The following is a 25,521-nucleotide window of genomic DNA, read 5'->3' on the forward strand; positions in this document are numbered from 1 at the left end:
TTAATGTTTACATTTTACCGGGTATGTTCAATTTGTTTCATTGGTACACATCTCTCAACACAGATTGACAATACTGCTGAGTTGGTTTTCCTTTAACAAATTTCTACTCTTAATTTTTCTGGATTATAGTTTTAATATTTCTTATTAATACACAACAAAATTTTTACTTTTCTTAAGTATTAAGGATAAAGTTTACTTTGTGAAAGTGCCAGGATATGTGTCAATCAAACGTGTCCCGAAATTCATAGTTTTAAAATCATCAGATGAAAAGTTTCTGAACATGCATATATTATATTTAGGAGTGAAATGCTATAGCAGCATGTAAGTCATGATATTATCCTGAAAATTTTAGAAAATATTATCTTTAAATCTGTGTCCAAGCCCTTTTAAATATATTACAAGTTCACATAAAAAGTTCATCAGAAAGAGGATTTTAAGTATTGTTATAAGTTCTTGTGATGGTGAACCTTCAGTTTTCTGACGAAAAGTTCACCTGAAGGAGAACATCTGAAGGAGGATGTAACATGATGTTTGACACTAAGTGGATGTGGCGTGATGGATGATGTAAATTCAGAGGCATGATGGTTGGCCTTAATTGGATGTGGCATGATGGCATTCATGGATGCCATTAATTAGATGTGGTGTGATGGAGAGCTTCCTGTTCCTGCTGTATTTCGAGGAGACTCCTTTCTAGTGCTGTGATCCTTTGCTCCTGATCGGACACTTTTCTGACCAGTAGAAGGATGTGGTTATTTGCGGCCTCTCTGTAGTGATCAGTCATGTCACACCTCTTGTCCTACAGCAGAATTTCAACATGGAATTTTTTTTATTTTAGAAAATGTATACAATTATACTATTCTAGCTGCCTAGCAATTATATTATTTAATGTAGATTGCCAATCAGTATACCTTATTTTAGGAAGAGAGATAAGGAAGAAAAAATTTTCATAAATTTTGGTAATTGTGTATAATCTTTAATAATGCAATTACTAGAGCAGTTGGTGATGTATAACAATGTGAAAATAAAGTTCTCACAAATATAAAGTGATTTTAAAGTACAGGTACTATGCATTAATATTAAAAGAGATTAGTGTGAGGGAAAATTTAAAAAAAAAAAAGCATTCCCATATGAAAGGAATTTGTGGGGAAAATGATGCTGTGTCTATACCTGAAACTGGCAGCCAAAGGATGCATACTGACAGGGGATAACGGTAAGGGGACAGTCTCCCGTGGTGATGTCGATGTGAGCTGATATATCTTTTCTACAAATTCCAGTCTGACCACATAATGTACACTGCACTGGCAAATTCTGACAGACCAAAACCTGATGTTTCTGGAATGGAAACCAATATAATCAGCTAAAATATACAATGTAATTTATATTTCAAACTTTACTAATAAGGTTAAGTGTAAAAATATGTAACTTTCATTTGTTCACAATTTAACCAAATGTGACAGAGGTTGAATCTGTATGATGAACTTGATGCTGAAGAATTAGTAACTAGCCTCAGTTGACTGTTGTCTATTTGAAAAAGGCCCGTAGAAAACGGGAGGAGTGGTGTCCCAATATATAAAGGAAGCTGAATTACAGTTGTACCCCCTCAATAATTAATTTTGCCACTATGTATTATACAATATTTATATAAAATAGCAAAAGGAAGTTAATTTAAAGTCGTGCCACTCCAAAATAGCGCAAAGAGTGTACTATGATTTTTTTTTTTTTTTTTTTTTTTGCTTGTCAAGAATTTCTATATTTCTATTAGATTAAGCCCCCCCCCCCCAAACCTTGATATTGCGCATGCATCCTATGCGCCCCTGATACCGAGAGAGAATTGTCTTTGGGTGCATTAAATTACCGCAACATATTCATTACCAAGGTTTTGTTATATGTATACTGCGACAATGCCTCTCACGTTAGAAAGCGCCTAACTGGTTTATATGAAGAAATTCAAAAACAGGTCCTAAGGAAGCAATTTCAGTTGGGGGCATAATCTAGCAAAAATTCTTGGCAAGGAAGAAAAAAGAAAAGAAAAAAGGTCATCAGTCATTCAGTTTATGATATCTTAAAATTGATACACCTAACTTACAAAATATTTAAAAAAAAAAAAAAAGAAGAAGAAAACGATTACCGTGAGGTCAGTGAAGGGAATCAGTGAGTGACAGTGTTGACAGTTGACAGGGCGTCGTTCACAGGTTGTCGCGTGTTCTGTCAGGTTGTGTCGGGGGACAGAGATCCCGCAGCTGTTATCACATGGCACGGAGATGTAAAGACATGTGTTCTCGTGTTCCTGTCGACCAAACATAAGATTGTAATGATAAGCACAGATGAACAATGGGCAATCTTGCAGTATCACTTGCAGAAATTTGACTTGGAATTAAAATTAAAAAAAAATTACCTCATAAGACCTGAGTTCCCCCGTCCATGCACAACCTTTATCGTGGTTTCCGCATTTCACTGTCTGAGATAAAACCTCTCGCTGAAACGCTTTGTCTTCAAATAACTGAAAAAGAAACCATGATTTATAAATATAGTGCTCAAAAAGAACACAGGAACTGGCAGTCTTGTCTGTAAAAAAAAGTCAGTGAAAAAAGTTCGACAACTAAAACTGTCCCGATACACAGATTCAAAGGCGGATCCAGGGCGGGCGCGCCGGGCGGGCGCCCCCCCCCCCCCCATTTGATTGATTGTATTTTGTTTAACGTCCCTCTCGAGAATTTTTCACTCATATGGAGACGCCACCACTTGCCGGTGGAAAGCTGCAAATTTTGTCCTATACTCGGCATTTACGGCCATTGAGCAGTGAGGGATCTTTTTCGTGCCAGCACCCGCTGCGACACGGGACCTCGGTTTATACGGTCTCATCCGAAGGACCGGTCTCCACGTCCCACAGTGGGATTCGAACCCGCGACGTAAGGATCAACTCCTTACTTCGCGACTCTAGAGCAGACGCTCTAACCACTGCGCCACGCGGGCGACCCTCCATTTGAATTTTTTGTTTCTAGAACTTATATGTCGATTATCCTAATAATCAAGGAAAAAACAACTCTTATTTGTAAGAATTTGTCAGCTTCCGGGGGCACCAGGGCCTTGTCCTAGACCCACTGGCGGCTTCAATGCAGCCCCCAGACTCCCTGCCTTCTACTGCCCCCCCCCCCCCGTTACGAAATTCCTATATCCGCCTCTGAAATTATTCCAAGTGCAATGATTATGGCAACAATTCTGGCATATTCATTTATTGTATGATAATAAGATAAATATTGGAGGTTATCCCTAATCATTATATGATCTTTGACGGATCTACATGATCTTGTTCATAGACGGATTAAGAGGGATCCTAGAACCCATCCACCCACACCTCCTTTTTTTTATTTGCTACTTATAGTTTTCTAAATACTATGGTATTAAAAAGACTAAGTTTTTTTTTTTTAATAAAGATAGGGTTTTTTTTACTATTATTGTGGTCACCCTCTCCCCTATTAATAACAATTTTAAGTATATATCTGGAACCGTTGCTATTGTGAAGTATGAAAGTGAAAAAAGGGGATATTTACCTCATCGTTGCATTTAAATACCACATTATCTACTGGGCATTTGGCGTGGGTTCTTTCGCTAAAAATAATTCAAAATACAACATTTTAAGCAATATTGCAGTGTTTCACTTAGTAACATTCTGGATACAATGATTGTAACGCGACCACAAAACAGGAATTGCATATCCCACGTCAGTAATTATCTTTTTTGTGTAAATATAGACATGTTTGATAAATCGCCATAGAAATTGATTGACCTTGGTTCTTCTAAGATTCCAATATACAAAGCTTAAAAATTATCATTTCCAAGGACATGTGATACTAATAAGAATGTGTTATATATAAATTTGTAAATCAGTTTGTAGTGACTATTATTTTCCAAACACATATTTATCAGGAATTTTCCATTTCAAGCCCTCTTTATTCTATATAAGAATATATAGAAAGTACTTGTGAAGCACTGAATGATGCCCCTGTATGGCAGCTTATGACCAAGGTGATCATTTTTCAAAAGTAAGTCAAACTCCAAGTTAAAGGCCGTGAGTTAAAAAAAAAGTACCAAAACATTTTTTTTTTCATAAAAACACAAATTTTAAATATGAAAGCCCGGGTCAGAAGTTGTAGTCAAGGTTTTTCAAATAGGTCAAACTCCAAGGTCAAGGTTAGGAGGTCAAACATATTGGTATCCAAGAAAGGTGTTGCTACAAGGAACACTTATTAAATATGTAAAAAATGAAAGCCCTAGTACCAACAGTACAAAAGTTATTTTCAAGGTTAACGTTGGCTTAAGTTTTACAAAAAAAAAAGAACCTGTAGGTCAAGGTCACAAGGTCAAAAATGTTTGTACTTAAAGGTCTTGTCACAAGGAAAACTCAAGTAAAATATGACAGCTTGACAGACCAAAAACTACATGCCCCCGTATCTTTACGGGAGCATTAAAATACTTGAGGCATTGGATAATGTGTGACTTTTTCTGTGAATACACTAAATTCCAGTTAAACGTTACAGTCAACCAATGGCAAAATACAATTATATTGTTCGGGTATTTCCTTGCTTTTGTCATATTTCTCGGATATAAATTTAAAATATGGAACTTAGACTACTTGCAATTAACACTAAGATTGCAGAAGATGATCATTACCAGGTCCGGCACAATCTCTTGATTAAGCTATATAGCTTGATTTAGCTATATAGCTTTATTAAGCTATTCAGAATAGCTTGATTTAGCTATTTTATCACACTTTTTTCTCAAATGTGTTATTTTCCAAGTATGCACAAAAAGTCGCACCTTGGTGCAGTGATGATATTCAACCTTGAACTCTTATGAAAATAATGCATGTAAAAATCACTCATCAAAATTGCATCTCCTTCAGAGACTTTGTACTCAAAGTTCTAAAAGATTTGGGGCTATATAAAGCAATTGATACAGTTACTTCTTCAATGAAATTATAAAGGAGGCCAATTATGGTCAACAAGATAATTGATTGGTAATAATTCAGTACAATGAGAAGCAATCTTACTTATCCATGCCTCACCGCACACAAGGTAGTGTACAGTTACCCAAACAATGGAAATTCATCTTTTGCTTGAAAGTATTCAAATGCTGTAATGTTAGAACTATCTTTGATTTGGGTTGTTGATTTGATAACCCATATTACATATATGAATAGTCAAATACTTGCGACTTTTTGTCTATTTTGTACATATAACATTTTTGTGAAAACCTGCATATAAATAGCTTTATCAAGCTATTTTGAATAGCTTAATAAAGCTATATAGCTATTTCAAGCTATATAGCTTAATCAAGAGATTGTGCTGGACCTGATTACATACAATGATATGACTTAAGATTCCATTGCGAAAGAGATTATATGGTATACTGGTATATACGTACTTGATAACACCCAGAATGCAAGATTTACAGAATCGATGACCGCAAGACGTCTGCATTGGTTCGTGGAGAGCGGACAGACAGACGGGACATATATACTTCCGGTCCAGCTCGGAACAGAAGGCTGCATCGTAACTCCTCTGGTGCTCTGATCTTCTCTCCTTGGATAAATGGAAATGGTCAAAATTAATCTTCTACCAGCTGCTTACAATAACATTTGATATAATCCCGCTTTGTCAAAATTATCTGTACATATCAATAAAAACTTTTCAAAATTCCAATAAAAGCTTGTATATATACATGATAACATTTACAATGATGAATAATTTGTCAATTTTTAAACATGCCAGTCAAACAGGGGATATACCCTCATAATGAGATCACATGTTGTCAATAATATACAATTATAATATATGTGGGTATCAAAAATCACACAAAGGAAGGCCAGAACTGAAACATTTTGTACTTTATCAATGGGTTCTTTCATGTACTCGTCAAAAGAAAAGAATTTTTCAGAAACACTTTACATGTATAAATAAAATAGATTTTTTCTACAAGGATAAATACAAAAGCATATTTACTACTCATCTATATAATATGCATCACATTTACATGATTGATATGGATATTTCTTGAGATGTAGTCAGAAATTTATCCAAACTCTGCATGGTTTAAATTGAAACGTATACAGACATGCAATCGTACCGAGAGAAAGACAGACAGACTAACGAACACGGTTATTCCCAAGAAATATAAACAGTCGAGTATATCTTGAGCCAAAATTCTACGCATTTTTATGAAATGCAACTATACTCCTTGGTATGACCCGAGTCTCAAAACCAATCTGTGAATTGGGAACAGATTATAATTAGCATAACATGACAAATTTGAAAATGAAACAAACTTTATATCAATATTGAACATGTTTGTTTCATAATTATCAAGATATTCAATCAGTTATGTGGTATTGACTCATATTGATTGCTTTCAACAAAGCTTCCCTCACAGTGTGAGTTACTGCTTCAAGTTCAAGCACTTTTCGAACACGCGACCTGATATTTTTTTGACTTATTCTAGTTGCCATTGATTAAATGATAATAACTCATGGTAAACGAGACTTGTTTGGGAAATGTATAATATTACATTTACAAAGTAAATAAATTTCTTCATTATATCATTAACATATTACCTGTACTCTCCTTCGGGTGGCCATTATTTTGGAAACCAGTAAAACCACGGTACGGTATTTATGAGTGAATAGTTGTTACGACAGCTCACAATAAAAGGTGACAATTACTTGAAGTGACTCCTTAGAGTGACCCCTTTAATTAGTACTCATCATTAACCATAATGATACTCTTTCTCTGTAATTTTGAATATCAAAACATTATTAAACATCAAAACATTAACGATAAAAATCACAGAACATTGAATATCCCAATGTGCAGATAATATGTGGCTTATTCTTGACGGTTCTCCTGAATAACTTTTTATCCAGCATAAGAGACTATTTATTTTATTTTCAGGGCTACAAATATCCAGCTCAAAAACTGAAAATATTTGTACATGCTTTACATAAAAATATCTGATATTTTTTAACATTATTTTATGTAGAAACTTACCAGGGGTTCATCAACTTTCAATTTGGTATTTCGAGTATTACGAGATGAAGTAATTTATATAGGCTAAAGTTTAGTGTTTGAATTAAAAATTGAAAATTAGTGCAACAGAACAAGACCTCTCATTTCTCACTGGTTCTTAAATTTTTTTTCTATCAAAACTCAATCACTTTTTTATATCTCTATCAAATCTACGAAAAGTAATTTTATTGCTGAATAGCAAAATTGTCCATTTTTAGGAAAATCAAAATGTTACAAAAATCAAACAATAAATTGTCATTGAAGGTTTTTCATTAGGAGAATCCAAATCAAAGGAAGAAATTATTCAATTTTAGATAAGTATGGAAACTTATTTATTTATAAAAACTAAAATAAAGCTAAAAAATTAAATAATAATAATAATGATGAAAATAATAATAAATTAAACTAGAGGTACTGTGAGCACTGAGCTCACAAAATGAAACCCCCTTCCTGCCTCTCAAAGGATCATAATGGCAAAATCCATATTTTGCTACGGGAGATCCATAATAATAAAAATAATAACTCGTTAGTAATGATTAGCATTACGCACGAATCACCATCTATCACACTCATTCCGCCCACAAATAAATAAAATGGCAGTATCGACCAATTAAAAATCCATAGAAACTTTCATAAAGTTGCTTATATAAAATGTTATGGTTGGCTTGACAGAATATGAAATAATTCACTTAATCGAGAGAGAGAGAGAGAGAGAAAGAGAGAGAGAGAGAGAGATTTTTAAAAAGCAAGAAAGCGACAAATTATGAAAAACGACGATTGAAGTCCCAACTTTTCTTAGTATTTTAAGACTCGCACTTTAACTTCATCATTCAAGAGGAACTTTTAAAATTTCCATTTCCGTGGTTCGATAAAGTTTAATTAAATCCTAATTCACACATGTGACGTCTTTTAAATTTTTTTTTTGTTCGAGGGGTGAGGGGTTGGTGACAGAAAATAATTGACGACCCCCATGCAACCCCTCCCACACGAAAGAAAAGAAAAAAAGAAAATTCTGAATAATTTTTTTTAGAAAGCAAGCAAGCAAAAACAAGAAAAAAAATTTAATGTGAAGTTTCACAACGCGCATACGAAAGCCTATTAGGATCAAACTACGGTAAAAAAAAAATTTAAAAGGCGTGAAAAGGCGTTATAACGCGAAAAAAGGCGTAATAACGCCTTTTGAAAAGGCGTTATAACGCGGAAAAAGGCGTAATAACGCAAATAAAGGCGTAATTACGCCTTTCCAAAAGGCGTTATAACGCGAAAAAAGGCGTAATAACGCTTTTTGGAAAGGCGTAATTACGCCTTTATTTGCGTTATTATGCCTTTCTCCGCGTTATAACGCCTTTTCAAAAGGCGTTCTTACGCCTTTTTTCGCGTTATAACGCCTTTTGAAAAGGCGTTATAACGCCTTTTAATTTTTTTTTTACCGTAGTTTGATCCTCATAGGCTTTCGTACGCGCAAATATTGCCAGCATTGTAATTTAATTTTTGACAGGAAAAATATGCGACAGGACTCAATCATACTGCTTCAGAAAAAGTGTGGGAGCGGTCTCTTAATGAAAGTTTCCATTTAAAATTAACAGCAAAAGACTCTTCGAAGGAAAAAGTTAGCCCAACTACAGCCCTGTTCAGTCTGTCTTCAGTGCTAAGAAACCTTCAAGCGGTAATTACGACAACACATGTATAGCTTCTATCATGTCATACATTTGTTGGATACTTCTCATACAAGTGCTAATCTACAAAAGAAATGAGGGACACGAGGTCAAGACTCTTTATTTCATTTGCAGATATACAGTACCTATGGTATGATAAGTTGTCCAAGTTGTTTTGAGGCACACCCCTTTCCTCAGCTGCAGTTTGTGATATATTGGAAAATAAGTCGGCGTTTCGCTGAGAAATCTCAGAAACCTTGTCGACGTCAAGAGGCTCTAACATACAATCCTAAGTCCTGGTCACATCACTATGCTTAGAATATAAGAAAGTAAAACATGATGAACATAATGGTGAAATGTTGCAATTACGTTCTGCACCACCTCCAAGCTTTAGAATGTTACTGACAGAAATCTCATGCATTCAAATGTGAAAAAATTGCAAGCTTTTTTGAGATATACATGTATGTTTTTTTTTTTTTTGGGGGGGGGGGGTAAAATCTAAACATATGATATGTCTAGTAAATAGCAGCAAAATGACATCGATATAGTAGCAAAATAAATAGAAGATAGTCAATGTTTTGTGGTTGGATAGAAATTTATTTTATTTAATTAATTTGTTTGTTTTTTAAACGCGTACCAACACGAGTGAAATATAAAAACGAGAGACCTGTGGGCCAAGTGATCACCCGAGTCACTATGACCCTACTGTTCCTCATCCTCAAATTTCCCCCCTAGATATTCCTATGTAAAACTTACGTCACATACTGTGTCCCCCGCTACCCCAAAGGGTCATGGTTTGAACAAATTAGAATTTATGCTACCCGAGGATGCTTCCATAGAAATACATGTACATGTATGACTAATCATGGCTTTGCTGTTCGTGACAGGCCCGTAGCAACGGTTTCAAAAGTGGGTGGGGTGGCAACTTCCCCCCAAAAAAATCTGATAAGCAAAAAAAACAAAAACAAACAAACAAATAAACAAAAAAAACCTAAACTAACCAAAAGTGGGGGGGGGGGGCAACTTCCCAAAATTATCTAATAAGCAAAACAAACAAACAAACACCCCCCCCCCCAAAAAAAAACCCAAGAAACCCCCCCCCCCAAAAAAAAAAAAACCAAACCAAAAAAACAAAACAAAACAAAACAAAACAAACAAAACAAAAAAAAAAAAAAAATAAAAAAATAAAAAAAAATAAAACAACCATAAAACCAAGACCAGAAAAAGAAAACACAAAAAAAGCACAAAAAACCTTAACTGACCAAAAAAAAAAAAAAAAAAAAAAAAAAAAAAAAAAAAAAAAAAAAAAAGGTGAGGGGGTGAGGGCAACTTATCAAAATTATCTATCAAGCAATAAATAAATAAATAAATAAAATAAGATAAAATAAAATGAAATAGAATAAAAAGAACAAACCTAATTTACTGTCTAAAAACCTAATTTGCTGACCAAATCATGGAATCTGCCAGTGCTCAACCTTGCGACAACAAAAAGTTGGGGAAGGGGGCAACCAGCATCTAAAGGAAAAACTAGCAAAATGCTATACTCAGAAAAAAAGGGGCGGGCCTCTTTGGCCACCCGCCTTCTGCGAAGAAATTTTTTAAAGATTTTCGTATATATTCCTTTGAAATATTGTGATCGCCCCCATTGGGGCCCCTCCCTATTCCCAGTGGTAATTATTTGAACTTACTTGTATCTACACTACCTGCATGAGGATATTTCCATATAAATGTAACTAATCATGGCTTTGGTGTTCGTGAGATTATTTTTAAAGATTTCCTATATATTCCTATGTAAAACTTTGATCGCCCATTGTGGTCCCATCCTACCCAAAGGGAAGTTTACAACAACGACGAGAACAACAACGATAGAAAACTGACAAATTTCGACCAGAAAAGCTCAATTGAGTCTTCAGCTTAGATGAGCTAAAAATCATGTCTCACGAAAACACGTCTATGAAAATGTTACTTTTATTCAATGTATAATAGATAACAATATTTCACCGTTAAAAACTTACTAAAGGTAGCTATAACAATGCAACGACGCAACACCACCAGAACTAAATGTAACTACATAAGATCGATATAGCAACACCATGAACTTAGCTATACCAAGACAACGATATGACAACACCATAACTACATATAGCTACATCATAACATGACATCGATATTGCACCAAATAAAGGTAGCTAAAACAAGACAATGATATGACAACACCAATACTATATATGTAGCTACATGACATCGATAAAGCAACAACATAAAGGTAGCTTTAACAAGACGACGACATAACATCACCTTAACTACATGTATCCACATAACATCGATATATTAATAACATAAAGGTAGCTATAACAAGAAACGCTAAGACAACACCATAACTATATGTAACTACATGACATCAATAAAGCAACAACATAAAGGTAGCTACAAGAAGACAACGACATGACAACACTATATCCCGTTAAATGGCACTAATATAGCATCAAAATAGAGGTATCAGAACAAGACAACGACATGACAACACCATGACCAACTGCATGTCAACAATATAACAGTATCATAAGGCTGGTAATACAAGACAGCACTATACCTAACAGGATGACATGGATATAGTAACAACATAAAAGTAGCTACAACAAGACAACGACATGACAACACCATATTTACATGTAGGTACATGACATCGATATAGTAACAACATAAAATTAGCAACAAGACAAAGCTAAGACAACACCATAACTACATGTAAATACATGACATCGGTATAGCAACAACAAAAAGGCAGCTATATCAAGACAAAGACATGACAACACCATAACTACATGTACCTGTAGCTACATGGCATCGATACAACAGCAACATAAAGGACCGAACAAAAGTTAGGCCAAATTAAAACTTTTTTAAGATCATGTAGGTCAAACTTCTAGGTAAAGGTTATGGAGTAAAAAAAATTTTCTGAAAGGTCTTGTCACACTTAATGTACAAGTAAATTTAAAAGATATGCAAGTCTTTTCTTGAATATCTTCTCTCATTCAAAACTTATGACCAATGTAAACATTTTCAAAAGTACTGTAGGTTTCACTTCAAGATCAACGTCACTTAGTCCAAAACCATGGTACAGGGTGTCCCAGAATATATGATACCATTTCAAGATTCTGTAGAACCTAATGAAATGAATATTGAATTATAACAAATGCATTATTATAAACATTTCATATACTGTCCAATTTTATCCACATGATTTGACAGTCATTAAAAAGAAAACAACAAAATGAGTTCACTCTGAAAAATGCCATGGTTTTTAAATGATGCCCTCTAAATGACGTTCTATCTGTGTAATGATAATGTCTAGACATTGCACAAGATTCCTTAACTTGAGACAACAGTGCCTGTCTCGGTAGTAACTTCTGGATTTTCATCAAAGGTAAACCTTTTATATATGTTAAAGATTCTGGTTTGGGTTTAGCAGCAGTAACTTAAGACTATGATTGATAATAACAGTTTCAAAATGAGGGTAGCTAGCTCTTTTGATAATCCATTTTGATTAAGATTACATTTTTTTTTTTTTTTTGCAAAGGTTTGATGTAAATTTGTTATTGCAATTTCATACGTGTGAGGATTTTTTGGGAATATTTTGTTCCTATAAAATTGTACTTATTCAAATACTTTTAGAGACATATATCAAAGAAATTGGCCAAGGGATGTGATTGTGGCAGATATTTCAAATGGTATCATATATTTTGGGACACCCTGTACATTCGGAAAGGCCTTGTAACAGGTAATGCACATATCAAATATGATTTCCCTATATTCTCTCAATCAAAATTATCACCAATATTAAAGGGGATTGGACACAGATTTGAAGCAATTATTTTCTAATATTTCCGGTATAATATCATAAATTACATGTTGCTAGAGCATTTCATACCGAAATATTATAAAAGCGTGTTGAGAAACTACGTTTAACAGGAAATCATCAAAACTACGAATTTCGGGACGGGTTTGATTGACACGCATCCTTGCATTTCCACTAAGTAAACGTTGCCCTTAATATTTAAGAATAGTGGAACATTTATTGTATATTTATGAACAGTTTCAAAACTATAATCCAGAAAATTCAGAGTAAAAAAGTTAGAAAGCAAATCTAACTCACTAGCATTGTCAGTCCATGCTCACTGATGTGTGCAGAGTAACAAATTGAACGCACCCGGTAAAACGTAAACAGATCGTGCCCTGTTTACATACACAGATGTTTGATTGTTATGGAGAATATCTTTGTCATTGAATCTTAAGAATTAATTTTCATGCAAGTTCAATTCATTAAAATGAAATTATTTTTGAATAAAAATAGAAAATTAAAATTGTAAACAAATAGGCAATATGCAACTGGTCCAGGCTCCTTTAATACTTTTGAAAACTAAGTCAAACTTCAAGAACAAGGTCACAGGTTAAAAATCACAGTATATTTGGAAAGGACTTGTCACAGTAATGGACGTCAAATACATGTATTGACACTCTATTTTCTCTCATTCAAAAGCTATAACTAATGTTAAAATGTTTTAAAATGTAGGTCAAAGATCAAGGTCAAGGTCACAGGGTCAAAAATCATAGTACCGTTGAAAAGATCTTGTCACAGGTAATGTACATGTGAAACATGAAAGCCCTGTACTTTCTCATTCAAAAGTTATGAAGGGTTGAAGTTTTTGTGACAGACTGACAGAAAAATGAGATTCAATCCCCCCGCTTTTGCGAAAGCGAGGGACAATAAAGTTCAAATAAATATATGGCAACATATTGCTCAGCTATAAATGGACGACAGAAACAGGGCAACAATATAGAATTAGAAGTAGCTACACTGTGTAAGATAAATAGTTTTTCATCAGAAGAAAGCAATGAGCACTATGTAGGATTACTAAAAGAATCTGCTAACCTCCATAAAATGTTTTATCTGTATATCTTTACAAAAGATTTAGTACCACTATATTGGTCAATAAATATGAATGAACTATAGATGCAGAATGTCAAAGTATTTCATGTGCAGCAAGTGCTCGACCTAAGAAATGATAAAACATTAAAAACGTGATTTGCTTTGTTTTTATATGGATTGTTGCAGTCCATCATGGAGTCACATTGCAGAGGATGGCAGACTTGTTCAAGCTTTAATAAAACAGATCTGCTTTTGGAATACGGTTTTAAGCAATACCATTAATATCCTGACTTTATTCAGTAACATCTGTCGCTCATTACATCACTTGCAAATTACAATCAAAACCGCTGATAGCACGGGAACTAAAATAGTAGTAAGACTGCAATGATGAAACGCTGTTTGTCGATAATATACAGTGACTATTAAGCTACTGTCATTATTTCTACCTACATAGTCTGGTGTGAAGCTCATTATCTGTTGCACGGTTGGTACTTACTAAAACATTTACATATCCTGTTTAATTCAAATTCCATTTACGTTTTAAATAAATATGTAAGTTCCGCTCTCAGTGGTTTATTTTTGTTATTGTAATTGAACTGATTTGATTTTTTTTTTCTGGTAGAGCGGATTTGACTTTATTGTGATATTTTCTACGTCTTGATGTAGAGATGCATAACCTTACTTCCGACATCGGCGACCACGTAAAGGAGATAAGAGCGGAGTCACTCAAATAAAAGAAAGATATCGTGACTCGTGTTTCTTCAGGTAAAATTATTGATCGCATTTTGACGTCATACTATAGTTGAAGTTCAACGTGGATACTGTCAGAGCAGATAATGTAGGACAAAGGATGGGGGTGGTCGACATCCGGCCCACTGACGAGGGAGGGGGCACTACCCCCCATACCACTGCCCCAGGGCCAGGTCTGAGTACCGTGCCACCCTGGTACAAAGGTATGTAATACGTCTAAGTAATTATAGACCAAAGTGATTAGAATGAATTTTTTAAACATATTTACTGAAATTATGATTTATAATAACTCTTTATTATTTTATTTTTGTGAACTTAATAACCCTAAACATCATCCCTTTTCAAGCGACGCATTTTTTTTTAAATTGATATTTTGAAATCAATTTAAATTTCAAACACATTACCACTGGATGAAAAAGATCATAACAAACTAGTTGAACGCAGAGACGTCGCTTTAATTCATTAAAATGTTTAAACACTTCGTTATAGATTTCGATATAGGAGTGATTTTTTGGAGATATTGACCTCCTACGAACCATATCAACATACGTGTAAATTGTTTCGAAAATAAGCCAATTTTCTCTAAAGTTTTTGAAATTATAAAAATTTACCAGCTAGACAAAGCAAAAAAAAGTCTTTTCAATATTACTTAAATATTTAGGTAAATGTACACAAATTACACAGAAAATATTAATTATTTATCAGTTCATATCTTGTGTACTTTTCATTCCCCTGCTATTTTCCTTTATAATTAAAAATCATCACTGGACGGGAAAAATCCCCCTCATACAAATATTTCTAATCAGTTTTTAATGACCAACAGCACGGAAAATCGTGATCAAAAATAGTAGGCAATAGAAGGGACAAGTTTACCCAAAGTAATTGGTCAACGTAACATGTTTGACCTCTTCACTGTTGCTTTGAATCGGTAGAGAAACCGCTCCAGGACACGGGCATTTTAAATGACCAATTTAGTTTAATGAAAAGATAGGCTGTCGGGTTACTGATACGCGTAATAGTGTTGTTTTGTTTTGACAAAACACATTCACTGCTTTAAATTAAACTGAATTCAATTTCTTATCTCTCAAAATCTTTCCCGAAGTACTTCTTGAGAGGATAGAGTTTCCCGTCTGTCAGCCTGCAAATGACGTCATCATATTAAAGCTGGATAGAAACATTAATTTCCGGACAATGTTAATACGAAGAACATATGCCTGGGATAATTTCCTTACATCATTAGAATAAAGTAAAATAAAAAGTCCCCTCCAGCTATTTTGAACGCTTAATATCTCATTTTGTTCTCCAAAGTCAAAACATAGACATTTTTCATACACAGTCGACTGAATAGAATTAAACTATTAAAACAATCCCGTAGGAACCGGGCGGGGGTCTGCCCCTAATAGTTTTGCCAGTGTACACTTTACTTACTATAGAAAACAAAGCTAATTCTTTATAGTTGTACCCCGTCAATAAATTTGCCAGAATATATTATACATATAAAAATAGAGCTAATTTACAGTTTACTTACTTGTTTAAGCCTTTTACTCCAGGGAGGAGTTGGTGCCACTGATATCCTCTCCTCTCCGTTCTGCCACTACACTCCTTCGCCAGATGTCCTTTGCCCCCTCCCCCGGTCGTTTTCCCTGCGAGTTCCACTGAAGTGCCATTTCCTTTTTCGTACCTCAGATTCTGTTGGGATTTGGGTTGTTCTTTCCCATCCCAGAAGCCTTCATTTCGGATTTTCTCTTGTCATCTGATCGTCTGATGTTCAAAATTAGCCTAAGTAGACAGCTGTTAGGAACAGATGATACGTTCCTCAATAATATATAATTTTTTCTGAGATTTTTGTCATTGAAGTATTGCTACTTTAACATGTTTACTCGCAAAAAATTGAGGTACCTTACCAGGCATTTGTGCAAGATACCAGTGGATGGTGTTTCCTATAAAATCCTTTTGGAAAAAAATTAATTTGCCGATTTCACATTTTTTAGTGTTTCAATTTTTAAAAGAGAATTAGAAACCAGTTAAGAAATCAGAAGTTAATTAAAATTTTGAATATTTTTCATACAATACGAAGATATACAAAACAGATATTTGAGGAACGTATCGTGTGACCTTAATGAAGACTTATAGCTTTTTCATGAGCCCTGTAGCATGCAACCGCAAATGATAAAACGCCACTTAATGATAGAAATATAATTAAGCGTTGCAATTGCAACGCTTATTGTCATAAACTATTGCACTAATAGTTGACATTCTCAACCGCTAATGCTAAATTGCCGCTTAATGAAAATATTACATCATTAAGCGGTTGAGAATTTCAACTATTAATGCAATAATTTATTACATTGCAACGCTTAATGATATTTCTATCATTAATTAAGCGGCGTTTTATCATTAGCGGTTGCTACAGAGCCCTTTGGTTGTTCTCCAGGTGTCTGACCCCATATAGAGAAATATACTTTTTATGTTGGAATTAAAGAGTCTTATCTTGGTTAATACCCCTTAAAAACGTCTGATGACCCATTTTTTTAGTTGCTTGTCAAGATTTTCTGTTAGATTATGCCCCCCTCACCAATTAAAATATCTTTCCATAACCGGTTTAATTAAAACAAAATTACAAATTTCTTTTTTATGTTACTGTAATATTTCTTCCTTTAGACAACCAAGTTCTGGTAACTATTGGTTGCGTAAGTGGAGTCATTGTTTTCGTCATTTTCCTTATCATCTCGGTTCTCGTCTGCCGTTCCTGCAAAAAGCGACGAAAGTGGAAGAATGAGTGGGACGAGTCCAATCTCATCTTAGAATCAAAGTCAGCCCCCATCTCAAGGTACTGAAGATTGTTTATGTTTTGTGTATAATTTAAAAGGAAGTTAACATGTCTAATATGAGATATATTCATAGGTATTTATGTATCGTTAGGGAGGGGGCTACAATAGGCTGCTGCAAAATCCCATTAACTTTTGTGAATAAAATATTGTTTAAATAATAAAATATATTCAAATTCCAGAAATCCATCTCCGAAACCAACAAAACGGAAATCATGTCCAGATGTTTCGCCGGATGTGCGTGGGATCGTTGTCCGGTCCATGACTATCGACAACGTTCCGGATTTTTCTCTTCCGCCAGAGAGAGTCCAGCCCAGAAACAGTTATGACAGTATCCAGAGTCCGACCAAGCAACACACCACGCACAGTTTTGTGGGTCACGTGCAACCAGATCTTTATAAGTATGTTGACACTTTCAAAAAATTACATAATAAAGCACTGACATTACCAACTCAAGATTACCCTTGAATTTAATGCGTCACCTGAAATTACATGTAAATGGAACACTACTTTTCCAAGTGCGTAATAGTCTATATATATCTATTTAAACTGCGTTTGAATACAGTGAAAATAATTTTACATTAAAAAAAGAGATTTGCTAATTTCCAATATTAAAGCGAAAATACGGATTTTGTTTAGTAGCGTTACATAGCCACTGGTTCGATTTTGTAGTTTTATTTTAAGATGACGACTTGCAACTTTTTGTCCCAGCGGGTCCATAGCAACAGTTTTAAAAGAAATCTGACACGCCAAAAAACCTGAGCTGTCCAAAAAGTGGGGGGGGGGGGACTTCTCAAAATAATCTGACAAGCAAAAAAAACCTAAACTGTCCAAAATATCCTGGAATTTGCCAGTGCTCTACCTTACAGTAACAAAAAGTGGGGTGGGGAGGTAACCAGCATCTAAATGGAATTTTATTAGGTCAAAATAGTATACCAGAAAAAAGGGGGCTCTGCGTCTTACGGGCCTGCCTAGCACTAATAAAGAGGCAGAAACTACAACTTTGTTCTTATGCCAAAGCAAAACATTTTAGGTTAGTCAGAATCTCTCTATATAGCTTTATGGTTTTTTGAAACTACTGACAAGATTAAAAACTCTCAAAAAAATCTAAGCAAAATTAAAAAAAAACGGATTTATTTAAATCGGAAACACCAATATTTAAGGAAAAATACGGTATGAAGTTGATATTGTTATATATATTACTGTCTGTCATCTCCACAGATGCCCAAACTACTCGGACGAGGAGTCTCTGTACCTACAGCCCAGTGAACATGGCCGACTTTGGTTTTCTGTACTATGTGATGTGGCCGTAGAACAACTACATGTCACCCTGGTCAAAGTTCGAGAATTGCCAGGTAACAGGACTGTTCAAACCTTGGGCACTTTCTGACTAACATACTGACTTGTATTATATTTAAATTTTTTGTCCCCCGCTTTCACAGAAAGTGGGGGATATTAATTTCGGTCTGTCCGTCCATCTGTCATTCTGTCTGTGTGTAATACATGTACATGTACTTTCGTTTCCGAACGATATCTTAAAAATCGTTTGAACTTTTGCAATGAAATTTTATAGTACTACTCTCTATGACCTGAAGAAGACCCCTATTAATGTTGAGGTCAACAGGTAAAAGGTCAAGGTCAGAAATTCATACATTCTTTCTGTGTGCAACACTTTCATTTCCAGACAATATCTTAAAGGCCTTTGAGCTTTTTTGTGATATGAAATTTCATGAAAAATGGTTTCCAGATGATTAGTTTTCTTTGAGCTTTTTTAATAGAGTTAAATACATTACAATTCCTAATGTCTTAAAAAAGACTCCTATTTATTTTTGGGTCAAAGATCAAGGTAAGAAATTCATACAATGCAAAAAATAGTTACCTGATGAAAACTAGTTTTTCTTGAACGTTTTCTCTGAAATTTATTACAATTCCTTACTCCTTTTGAATTTTAAATCAAAGGGTCAAGGTGTAAAATTTATTCAAACGGTCAATGTGAAAAATTCAAACCTTGCATAAAATGGTTTCCTTGATAACTCTAGTTCTCTTTGGGGTTTTGCAATAAACTTTTACACTTTTAGTCAATATGACAAAAAAAAAAAAAGACTCATATTGACTTTGAGGTTAGATACCAAGATACTGCATACTTAGTTTTTAGATATCTTTAGTTCTGTAAGGTTTTGCAATGAAACTTAAGGTCATCAATTACTTTAACCCCAAAAGAGACCCCTATTGACTCAAAGTCCGAAAGCTGAAAGGTCAAGGTTGACCCTTTTCTCTATCTTCATCTGCATTTTTTTTCAGTTTTTCCACCCTTTTCTTTTTTCCTTAAGCCGGGGGACATAAATTCTCCGAATTAGCTTGCTTTTCTTGCAGGGCGAGGAAGAGACAACAGTCCCAGGGACCCCTTTGTTAAAATATTTCTTCTACCAGACGAACGTAATTGTAAAGTATCCAAAGTCCGCAGGAAAACGTTGGCCCCAGTGTACAATGAAAGTTTTACTTTTCAGGTAAGTTATGCCCCGTGTATGATGAAAGTTTAGCTTTTCAGGTAAATTATACATATACATGAATGTACAACGAAAATTTTACTTTTCTGGAGGTGTCTATTATTTGAGCTGGTATACGTTGACAGACCAAAGGAGAAAACGCCAAAAACTGATTCATCGTATTTCAATAGACACGTGTAGTTCTGACGCAGTTTAATAAATCGCCATAGTGCACGTGTCGTATCTGTTCAAGTCGTCACATTCTCTTCGTCCAATGACACGAGCTCGTTTGTAAGCTGTCAGTTTCCCCCCTCGCCTACGGCCTCGTGAACTTAAGCAGCTGGAAACTATCACCTTTTGTAATCTATGCTGATAACTGTTCAGGCTCGTCCTTCTTTTAAATGAAAATAAAATATTTCTATGATAGGCCTATTCATAATTGTATGACGACTTACTCTGCTCATAATCCAACGGTCAAATAAGTTAAATTAGGGGGTGTTACTTATGAATCATGATGCTCTTCTTTCGTTGTGCTTCATGTCTGCTCTATGTAGCGGAGGTACAAACTCTGCTTATATCAGTGTGTGTGTGTGATTATCCTGAATAAATTTCGTAACGAAGGAATTGCGAAATGACACATTTCTAATACATGTAAAGAGAAACCAAGGTCATTTAGACATGGGGAAGGTCACAAGTCGAAGTAGCAAAACTTTTCATACATAATAGTTAAACTTCGGTTCCACGAACTCGGACCTAACTTTGAAATATACAGGGATTCGAGATATGGAAGGTTAGACTATAATCCATGATAGAAGTACATGTAGCATTCGGTTTTTCTGACACCGTGTATTCATAAATACATGTATAATGACACATCAATACATTCGCGAGGATTCACTCTGACGCAGATTTTTCTTTATTTTTCAATATGCAATTGTAAACAAGAGTGTATTAAAATATTCATCACTCGCTCAGTTACAAAAAGTTGCAAATTAATTTTTAGAATAATATATACACAGGCTCAATATTATTAGTAGATCGTTTCTCGCATTAGTGGTTGTTTCATAATCGGATGAAAAAAAGCAGAAAAACCGATCAGTGATAATGAAGAAAAAAGTGAAGATTCAATATTCCTCTCAAATATTTATTGATTTCAGCAATATGTAAAAACATAATTATGCTTTAGATGTCCGAGTTACATAACAAGACCAAATATATGTGCGTTGTTTGCACGTATTTTCTAGGGTGTAAAAATTATGGCGTGAACACGATATTAGCCCTTTTGTATTTTTATTGTATATGTCGTGGCAAAGGGGTTGATTAGCCCAATATGAATTCAAATGTTCTTGTAAATGTATTATGAAATATCCAGATGGCTTTCTTAACTTGATTGGTACTGTTAGTGTGTACATATAAAGCAGAATAAAACAAATGGCACAGTTCAGCGATTATAAAATCGGCATTCTTTTTGCCCACCTTTAGTGGACGCTAACGAGTGAATGCACACAGTTCCATATTACACAAACTTTGAAGAATTTATACCAAGCAGACTGGAAAAAAGTTCAACAATTGAAAAATCCGCATTATTTTTTTTCTCCAATTAAATCTAAAATACGACAAGTGAGCATCTTACAGATCAGTGCAAAGTTTCAATGTTATCAATAGAAAGTTATTAAGACTGATGTAGGTTGCACAAACGATACCGCTACTACCCATACCAAGAAACAAAATATAAAGGTTTCAGCAATAGAAAAAATTGCATTAATTTCAGTGTTAAAAAGATGCACATCTCCAATATATTTACAATCGTGTGTTGAAGATTATAAATTACAGAAGAAGGTACCAACCCCCTTACAGCATGACGGACGGAGAGGAGAAATTAATGTACAATAATATCCATTTGTATGACCTACTCGTATTCATACGAGTAGGTACTACGACCTACTGGTATTCGACATATCAGTGTTCGAGATACTTGAGTTCAACTGTATTTTACTATACTGAGGGTGTAATTGTCCCATAACGAAAGCTTTAATTATGTTTTACACAAATGGAGACATTGTTTTGGGAAGATAGTCTGCATGTCTGTAAACAAAATGTTTGGACCATAACGTATCAACTTTTAACTAGAATGGATTGAAGCTTTTAAAGTTTGTTGTTGCCAATACTCTACTAGTAAATATTTCAAAAGAGGCATAGTCACTTGGTCATGTGAATGTGCTTCACCTTGGAATCCTCGTTAGGATCGAATTCTAAATTACGTTTACTAGAGACCATCAGCTGGTCATCATCTTGAAACCATTGGTTAATATGTACATGTATGACTGATCTAAAGTCAAATCTACGATCAAGGTAACTGGCATCGAGATACTGAAATTATATTAGAAATCTCAGGAATTCAACTCTTCAGTGAAAGTGCATGTATATTCAGTTCTTTACATGTTTAAAGTATTGAAAGAGGTGTTTTTTTAAAATACCGATCAATTCAAGGACTCTTTAATTACCACGGATATAATTAAGGAAGAAATGGGCAACGTCCTCCCCCTTTTTTCGCGAATAAATATACGTTTTCTGTATGACATATATATATAAATATATATATATATATATATATATATATATATATATATATATATATATATATTTCTTGCATTCATCATATACACAGACTATTGAGAACTTTTTTCCTTTGATGTTACCTACTGATATCAAAAAACCAGAAGTGTCGGGTTCTGCATCAGGTTGACTCTTTCTAACAGATAAAATATATATTTGTGACCCAGATTCTGCTATGTTTCTATTTTTTAGTTTTATGTAGACACTGAAAAATAATTATATATCGTTGTAGATATCACCTGATCAAATGAAAACCCGAGTGTTACGTTTTTCTGTTTATGACGTCGACAAGAGGCGAGTACGCCATTCCTTGGGTCATATTTTGGTTCCTCTTCAAGACATTGACCTCACTAAAGGCGATCTCATGTACCGAGATCTAGAACTTAATTCACAGGTAAAGGAGGTTAGGTTTTTCCACCTTCTATAGGTGATGAACCGATCTGCCTAATGATTCTGTAAAGTTTTTTTTAAGTGTTTTCTTTCACTCTTTCCAGGTTCATACAACAATGGGAGAAATAAATATAGGTCTAACTTATTTGCCTAGTGTTGAGAAAATTAAAGTGGTAATCATAAAGGCCAAAAATCTTAGACAGATCGACATCGATCAAAACAAACGTGAGTATGCAGTCAAGTGATGAATGAATAACACATTCATGAAAGACTCTCGCCTAAAGCAATTATATCTTATTTCAGATGTCTTTGTAAGGATACAGATGGTACATGGTCGTAAAGTGTGCAAGACAAAGAACACCATGCATCATCGAGCTTCGACAGAACCGACATTTAATGAATCCTTCTCCTTCTCCGTGTCGGGGAAGACAGTGGATACATGTAGCTTTGAAATTTCGTTGATGACGTCTACAAAGACACCGTTTAGCCATGACGAAATTTATGGAAAGACTGTGATTGGTTCGTTTATGTTCGCGCGCGGAAACGAACTTCTGCACTGGCAGGAGATGATAAACCACCCTCGGTCGTCTGTCGTTAAGTGGCATCAGCTGTCGGGAGTCACCCACCATACATAAACTATTGATCAATTCAAGACACGGTCACAAATAATACAATCAAAGGAGAAATATATATGAAGATATTCACTGTCTGTGTAGTAACAGTTCGTGTGTTGTGTACCACTGTGTCAAATCTTAACATAAATACGGTTCACAGAAATGGCAAGTCTGAACAATTCAGCTAAGTCTTAACTGGATTATTATTTTTTTTGGACCGAAACAACATAATATTTTCTATAACAAAATTAAAATTTCACTGTTTTGATTTGTGGCATTAAAATGTTATCATACAAATTTAATCTGACAAAGAAATTCTGGTATATAGTAGTTTTGTCAGTAATAAATATCTTATGGAATTTGTCCATTAAATTCAGTACGTTAATGTGATTCATTTGTTTACTTTACAGTTATCTTTATTCCAACAATTTCTTCACACACATGAATTTTTATGAATTAACCACATCTGAGCATCCTACAAAATGGAGCTGTTACATGACACCTAAAAAAACCGACAGTAATGCAGCTATATATGAAGATGTTTGAGTATTTCAGTTCATGTATAGAAAATCAAATTACACTTAAATTCCTAAAATATCCAAATGCTATATACACTATATGTAAGCAAAATAAGAAAAAAAATCATACAGAAACATATTGATTACAACAAACATATGATAGCACATTGTACAACATAAGTGTTGAGCAAAAGGAAATCAAACAATTTATAATCATTCAAGTTTGTTCACAGTAAGGCAAATAAAGGTATACCTTTAAATAAAACAAGATGTGTTTGTGAAACACTGATGCCACTGTATGGCAACTCATCACCAAGGTTAAAATTTTTCAAAAGTACCTCAAGATTATGAGGTCAAGGTCATGAGGTCAAAAGTGTTGGTATCCAAAGAAAGACCTTGTCACAAAAAATACCCCTATGGAATATGAATGGAATATGAAAGTCTTAGCACCAACTGTTTGAAAGTTTTTGTGGACAAAAGACAGACAGATGATTAAGGGGGCATAAATACCTTAAATCTTAGAGTATATACATGTACATTAATTCACAAACTAAAATTTCACTGTACAATCATAATAAATAAGAGGCACATCCTGCACTCAGCTGTTTCCTGTTAATGGTGGTGCATTGTCTAAAAACAAGTCACCTCATCCTCCTGTGCCTCATACTCTTCCACCACTGGGGGACCTGGTTTGAATGTGACAGATTTGGCCCCAGACAAGGGTTTATTTAGTTCTCCTGTTTCATCACATGCCTTATTGCTGATGAACTCTTCAGCCATGTCTGTCTCCTCTGCCCTGATTCCTCCATCCACTAAATCATCCTCAATGTCATTCATCCTTTGTTCACCTCCAGAAGCAGTGGATCCATCATAGCTAATCTCATCATCAGTTGTGTCCCCTGTCTCCATGGCAATGAAAATGCTCTTTCTCTCATTTACTGGTGATTTTGTCTGGAAGGAATCATCCTTTATCTCAATCCCTCCCTCAGCACCTTCTCCCGATGGCCCCCCTGAGGCTTCCATCTCGTTCTCTGTCTGTATGGAACCAGAGTGGCTGGAGTCAGACTCATTCTCAACTCCGCTGTCTGCATTACTGTGGTTAATTTGATGGTTGCCGTCATCATCAATATTGTCTTCCTGAAAATTCAGAACTACTTCTTGTGATTCATACGAGGTTGCTCTCTTCCGGGTGGTATTTTTTTCTGTGTTGCTCTGTTCCTCAACCTGAGCCTCAGCTGTGGGAGAAGTCCTGCAAAATATCATAAAATTGTTGCTGACCACAAGTTAACTTCAAATCATATTTCAAATATTTGAATAGTCTCAAAACACATAACTGGTAAAATAAAAATACAATAAACAATGTGTTTGAAACAATGATGCCGTTGTATGGCAGCTCATTATGAAGGTTGTATGGCAGCTCATTATGAAGGTTAAAGTTTTTTAAAAGTTGGTCAAACTCCGCACCAACCAACCATTCCATACTTATGGCCAAGGTTTGAATTTTTCAAAAGTAGGTCAAATTCCAAGGTCAAGAAATTCAAAAATGTTTGTACCCAAAGAAAGGTCATGACACAAGAAATATACTTGTGAAATATGAAAGCTTTAGCACCAACAGTTCAAAACTTATGGCCAAGGTTAAAGTTTGATTCAAGTTTTTAAAATTAGGTTAAACT

General features: G+C 34.7%; 3 protein-coding genes across 3 annotated transcripts in view; 1 reads left to right on the forward strand and 2 right to left on the reverse strand.

The window, feature by feature from the left end:
- Positions 1-212: 212 nt before the first annotated feature.
- On the reverse strand, positions 213-5,794 carry LOC133204435 (TNF receptor-associated factor 6-B-like). Its single transcript, XM_061340162.1, has 7 exons — positions 5,789-5,794; positions 5,425-5,582; positions 3,552-3,609; positions 2,396-2,500; positions 2,129-2,287; positions 1,168-1,332; positions 213-796 (listed from the first exon to the last, which is right to left on the reverse strand). Exons 1-7 carry the CDS (start codon positions 5,792-5,794, stop codon positions 629-631), a joined length of 819 nt encoding a protein of 272 aa, XP_061196146.1. The 3' UTR covers positions 213-628.
- An 8,482-nt stretch (positions 5,795-14,276) lies between these two features.
- On the forward strand, positions 14,277-23,715 carry LOC133204466 (synaptotagmin-15-like). Its single transcript, XM_061340206.1, has 8 exons — positions 14,277-14,599; positions 17,058-17,226; positions 17,407-17,625; positions 18,446-18,579; positions 19,598-19,731; positions 22,559-22,720; positions 22,821-22,941; positions 23,020-23,715. Exons 1-8 carry the CDS (start codon positions 14,497-14,499, stop codon positions 23,349-23,351), a joined length of 1,374 nt encoding a protein of 457 aa, XP_061196190.1. The 5' UTR covers positions 14,277-14,496; the 3' UTR covers positions 23,352-23,715.
- LOC133204436 (protocadherin Fat 4-like) overlaps positions 23,481-25,521 on the reverse strand; it is a 50,570-nt gene continuing 48,529 nt past the window's right edge. Inside the window, exon 27 of the mRNA XM_061340163.1 lies at positions 23,481-25,097. Coding sequence (XP_061196147.1) covers positions 24,479-25,097 — 619 coding nt within the window. The 3' untranslated portion in view covers positions 23,481-24,478. The remainder of the gene's footprint in view (positions 25,098-25,521) is intronic.

This window comes from Saccostrea echinata, unplaced genomic scaffold (assembly GCF_033153115.1).
Source record: "Saccostrea echinata isolate AGI-Se365-2 ecotype Australia unplaced genomic scaffold, CSIRO_AGI_Sech_v1 ptg000053l, whole genome shotgun sequence".
NCBI classification, from domain to species: Eukaryota; Metazoa; Mollusca; class Bivalvia; order Ostreida; family Ostreidae; genus Saccostrea; species Saccostrea echinata.

Excerpts from the sequence above, each read along its gene's own strand:
- LOC133204466 (XM_061340206.1), top strand. The coding sequence starts at position 14,497 with ATGGGGGTGGTCGACATCCGGCCCACTGACGAGGGAGGGGGCACTACC. Across the intron at positions 14,600-17,057 it reads CGTGCCACCCTGGTACAAAG|ACAACCAAGTTCTGGTAACT; the intron begins GTATGTAATACG and ends TTCTTCCTTTAG. Across the intron at positions 22,942-23,019 it reads CGACATCGATCAAAACAAAC|ATGTCTTTGTAAGGATACAG; the intron begins GTGAGTATGCAG and ends ATCTTATTTCAG.
- LOC133204435 (XM_061340162.1), bottom strand. Across the intron at positions 2,288-2,395 it reads GGGAACTCAGGTCTTATGAG|GAACACGAGAACACATGTCT; the intron begins GTAATTTTTTTT and ends TTTGGTCGACAG. Across the intron at positions 1,333-2,128 it reads TTCCCTTCACTGACCTCACG|AAACATCAGGTTTTGGTCTG; the intron begins GTAATCGTTTTC and ends TTTCCATTCCAG.